General features: G+C 35.2%; 1 protein-coding gene across 1 annotated transcript in view; it reads right to left on the bottom strand.

Moving 5' to 3' along the window:
* Nucleotides 1-2,486, bottom strand: part of LOC106476574 (adenylate cyclase type 2-like) — a gene marked incomplete at its 3' end in the record, with an annotated part of 13,754 nt that extends 11,268 nt beyond the window's left edge. The window contains exons 1-3 of the mRNA XM_022380394.1: nucleotides 2,315-2,486; nucleotides 709-793; nucleotides 211-336 (exon numbers count right to left, since the gene is read on the bottom strand). Of these exons, the coding sequence (XP_022236102.1) occupies nucleotides 211-336; nucleotides 709-793; nucleotides 2,315-2,478 (375 nt within the window). The remainder of the gene's footprint in view (nucleotides 1-210; nucleotides 337-708; nucleotides 794-2,314) is intronic.
* Between the last annotated feature and the right edge of the window lie 2,327 nt (nucleotides 2,487-4,813).

Below are 4,813 nucleotides of genomic sequence, written 5' to 3'. Positions count from 1 at the left end.
AGTGATTGTTTGTACTGACATTATAACTATTATAAACAATGAAAGTGATTATTTGTACTGACATTATAGCTATTATAAACAATAACGTGATTGTTTGTACAGACATTATGACTATTATAAACAATGAAGTGATTGTTTGTACTGACATTATAACTATTATAAACAATGAAGTGATTGTTTGTACTGACATTATATATAAATATCACTTACCATACTCACTACACAAGCTGCCATTATAATGAGAACGGAAAAAAGAAAGATGAATATTCTTAATATTTGATTTTTAGCGACATCTGTTGAGCAGGGAAGAGACCTAGTGGTTGACTGACTTGAATGCTGTAAAAAAACAACAACAATATTTTTATGATTAACACTGGATTTCCCACGTTTCAAACGTAACGAAAACGTTTCTTTGTTGAAATACGTTAATCTATTGTTGAATAAACAGAAACTGTATAGAAACTAAAGAACGCTCTAGCTTTAGTTTTCAGCAAAAACAAATTATAATTTTGAATTTCTGAGACGACAACGAAAAATACAGACTTACAACTAAACTTTTTTGTAGATTCAGACGCACAGTCTTTATAACTACTTTATGGAAAGAGTTTAATGCTCACCTGGTAATGGTATTCAGAAGATATGACAGTTGTTAGAACATTAACCAGACAGTGTAACAGTGAAAGGTGCTACAACATTAATAAAACTAACCTGATGATGTTGAACACAAGATACCACAGCTAAAGCTGCTACAACTACGAACGTTGAGGTCAGTACGGTCACCGTTGTAAGATTTCTAGACGCAAATAACAAGAAAATAATTCAGCAGTGATTTATCTACGAAACCATAAGAACCGGGAAAGAAAACCACGAATTAAACTAAGACAGCAATGTTTTTCAGATGGTTGTTCTAATATGAAATATATATATGTGTATATAAGTCGAATATTGGCCATAGAGAAAATATATATATATTTATGACCTTTGTTTGTCCTGGTCAGCAGATGTGTTTTCTAAAATGTCAAGCTGGGGAAAAATTCTGAATTTAAAAGGAATTAAATGTAAAACTCTCCCGACTGTAAGAAAGGTGTGTGATTGGTCTAAATACGAGTTCCACGTTGCATTAATTACTTGACGCACCAGAAGGCAGTTACAATGGAATGTCTATCGGCACGTTAAACTGGAGTCAAAAGCACTGAATAGAAAGCGAGCAGGACAATATTTAAAGCGAAGATTTGAAAAAGAACGCTTCTTATATGGAAGGTTGGCAGCAACAAATTAAAATAGAACGAAAAAGGAAAAGGCTGCCAGCAAGGCATCTCTTGAAATATTGATGCTTGTTTGTTTGTTTTTGAATTTCGCGCAAAGCTACACGAGGGCTATCTGCGCTAGCCATCTCTAATTTAGCAGTGTAAAGACTAGAGGGAAGGCAGCTAGTCATCACCACCCACCGCCAACTCTTGGGCTACTCTTTTTACCAATGAATAGTGGGATTAACCGTCACATTATAACGCCTCCACGGCCGAAAGGCGAGCATGTTTGGTGGGACGGGAATTCGAACCCGCGACCCTCAGATTGGGAGTCGAGCTCCCTAACCACCTGGCTATGCCGACCCGGAATATTGATGAAAGGTCATATTAGATATTTGGTGTAAGCTGCTTTACCTGGGCAGACGTGTACTTAAAATCAAAACAACAACAACAACATGTTTTTATATGTTTGGATTTTTAGGGTGTCTTTAGGCAAACATGTATCACCACAAATAAAACAGTTCACGCTGAAATCAAAGGTTAAATATTCAGATTGTAAGTTTTAAAGGTGGTGGTTGACTCCCTGTTAGATATTTTTGAATATGTGATTTTTTTGGTGATTGGTCTAGCCTTTCTGATCGGACCTTTCAGAAGACTCCTCAATTGACCAAACATACGTCTTCCTTTTGATGACAGTTTAATTTTTTACATCTCGCTAGTATGAGAGATTTATTTTAGCGCAGAAAGAAATGGCTCTACTAAGCCAACTGTCAGGATCTTGAAAAGAACACATTGTAGGACATGTTTCAGCGAAAAAAAAAAACACGAAGAAAACCCTAACTGGGATTCATTTTTATGCTTTCTTTAGTTTCAGGGTCTAGTAACCCGACTACTAAATATGTTCTGGGGTTTTCAGATGCCTTTAAAAAATTCTTTTCTTTTTTAAAACTGAAGAAAGGAGAACTAAAAAACGTTAAGTCTGAGGATTTAAAAGCATTATTATATCTTGTATGGAAACATATCAACAAAAGTAATATCATACAATAAGTACGGTAAAGAAGACTTACATAGGTAACGTAAGCAAGTGGATGAAAGCGATTGAAACAAACAGTACACTAGCACACAGAGTGTACCAGAAAAACTGGGGGTTTGGCTGGCTATGGTACTCGGCTTCTAGCCCTCTGTCAGTGAAACGGAGCAATATCGGATTGAAGTCGTCGGATGTTTTCATGCAGTGTCTGAAACACACATATAAAGGATAGTTCGTATAAACATATATACCCATGGCAACAAGCTGCTTGTGGGAAGCTCTCTCCCTGGTAACCAGGTAAGCGAAAATTACTTGGAAACTAGTAGAAACTAGTTATTTTTGCGTATTTTTAAATAATCTTTTATTAATTTATTATCCACTCTTCTGAGCAGCAAAACATCTGTGAATGTTGAGATAAACAGTATCTTATTAAATAGTATCTTAGTAATTATATAATAAGATAATTTTTGAGTGTTTAAGTCATGTATCCTGTAGTTTTGTCTACCAAAGATGACACATAAGATGGCTATGTATTCTGTAGTTTTGTCTACCAAGGATGACACATAAGATGGCTATGTATCCTGTAATTTTGTCTACCAAGGATGACCCATAAGATGGCTATGTGTCCTGTAGTTTTGTCTACCAAGGATGACACATAAGATGGCTATGTATCCTGTAATTTTGTCTACCAAGGATGACACATAAAATGGCTATGTATCCTGTAATTTTGTCTGCCAAGGATGACACAAAAGGTGGCTATGTATCCTGTATTTTTGTCTACCAAGGATGACACAGAAGATGGCTATTTATCCTGTAATTTTGTCTACCAAGGATGACACATAAGATGGCTATGTATCCTGTAATTTTGACTACCAAGGATGACATATAAAATGGCTATGTATTCTGTAGTTTTGTCTACCAAGGATGACACATAAGATGGCTATGTATCCTGTAATTTTGACTACCAAGGATGACATATAAGATGGCTATGTATTCTGTAGTTTTGTTTACCAAGGATCATGAGATAGCTATGTATTCTGTAGTTTTGTCTACCAAGGATCATGAGATGGCTATGTATTCTGTAGTTTTGTCTACCAGGAATGACACATAAGATGGCTTTATCGAGCTACATTTTCCTCTAGGTTTCCTGTTACACAACAAGATGCTTCAGTGATAAGATTATACTCTGTTCTCAGCTTTCAGCAGTCCCTTTCAACAATTTGGAAAAACTAACGCTAAATTTACAAAGACGTATAAGGATTGTAACATTATGACAGTTGGAAATCTGACGACAGACTTTCAAGAATTAGATGTTTGAAAGATTGACATTTGATTTATAAAAATCCAATAGCCTCTCTCTCCTTTAGCACCCCATATATCTAGCGATAGACGTACAATAATTAAGGGGTGTTCCCTTCCCCCCTCAATTTCTCTGAAAGACTGAAAGTAGGCTTACGATGCTGTATGGATTTGTTTCTTCTTGTTAAACTATTGTGTAACAAATAAGAAAGTCGAGAACTGGTCCCTATATGGAGCACTGTATTGTTAAAACGTGGAATCTGGATGTTTTATCTGTTGCCTAGATACCGAATTTCAGTAGATTGTTGTTTCTCTTGGTTACATCAACAATACCAGATCAGCATAAAATAATGTCGACGTTCGTGTTTACTGTAAGTTATAAAACGATTGTTAACAGTGTGTCATTGAAGACATAGTACTTAACACTTAGCTTATCGATGTATGTATTTTTATATACATAAAAAGTAACATAACATAATCAACACAAAATATTAAACCCCTCGACCTTACGGTTGAGCTACAGGAGAAGCATTATCATAGAACAAAATACTTTTATTGATATTATCGTCTATATCATTAAAATTCTATTCGAATTATTACGGATATTTGTGATATTAATAACATTGTTTAATGTCGTGACTATTTTCGATGATACCTGAAGACGATCCCTAAAGTCAATTAACCGAAAAATGCAATTGAAACATTAAAAAATGTTTCATAATGCAGCACAAGGTTGAGATAATTATACCAGGTGGACGGAACGATTACCGTTATAATGTGTGAACAACGGTACTTTGAAACGTCACACTAGACGTGCTATTTGTTCACTCTTCTACGTGACTGAAGTACCAGGCGCTTGTTCTACCTTTAAACGAGTATATATTGTAATAACAACACAATTAATGATGTTTACAAACACTTAACAGCCTTAATGTGTCGGAAAGAAAAGCTTCCCATGACTCGAATCTGTGCAGAAAACGAAAGATATCTGAACGTTTTTGTTTTCAAAGTTATGACGTTTATTTGTAGAAATTTCAAAGGTTTTTGTTCATCAAATCAGCTGTAACAATTCGAAACCTTATATCATCTGGTCTGCAAAAGGACTGCAAGGCTACTTCACTGGTTGAATTTCAACAATGTTCTATTAGATGATTTGCAAGACTACTCCACTGGTTAAATTTGAACAATGTACTATTGGATGGATAGCAAGACTACTTCACTGGCTGAATTTCAACAA

The sequence above is a fragment of the Limulus polyphemus genome, unplaced genomic scaffold, assembly GCF_000517525.1.
Source record: "Limulus polyphemus unplaced genomic scaffold, Limulus_polyphemus-2.1.2 Scaffold10923, whole genome shotgun sequence".
Lineage (NCBI taxonomy): Eukaryota > Metazoa > Arthropoda > Merostomata > Xiphosura > Limulidae > Limulus > Limulus polyphemus.
This window is presented reverse-complemented; position numbering and strand designations above follow the sequence as displayed.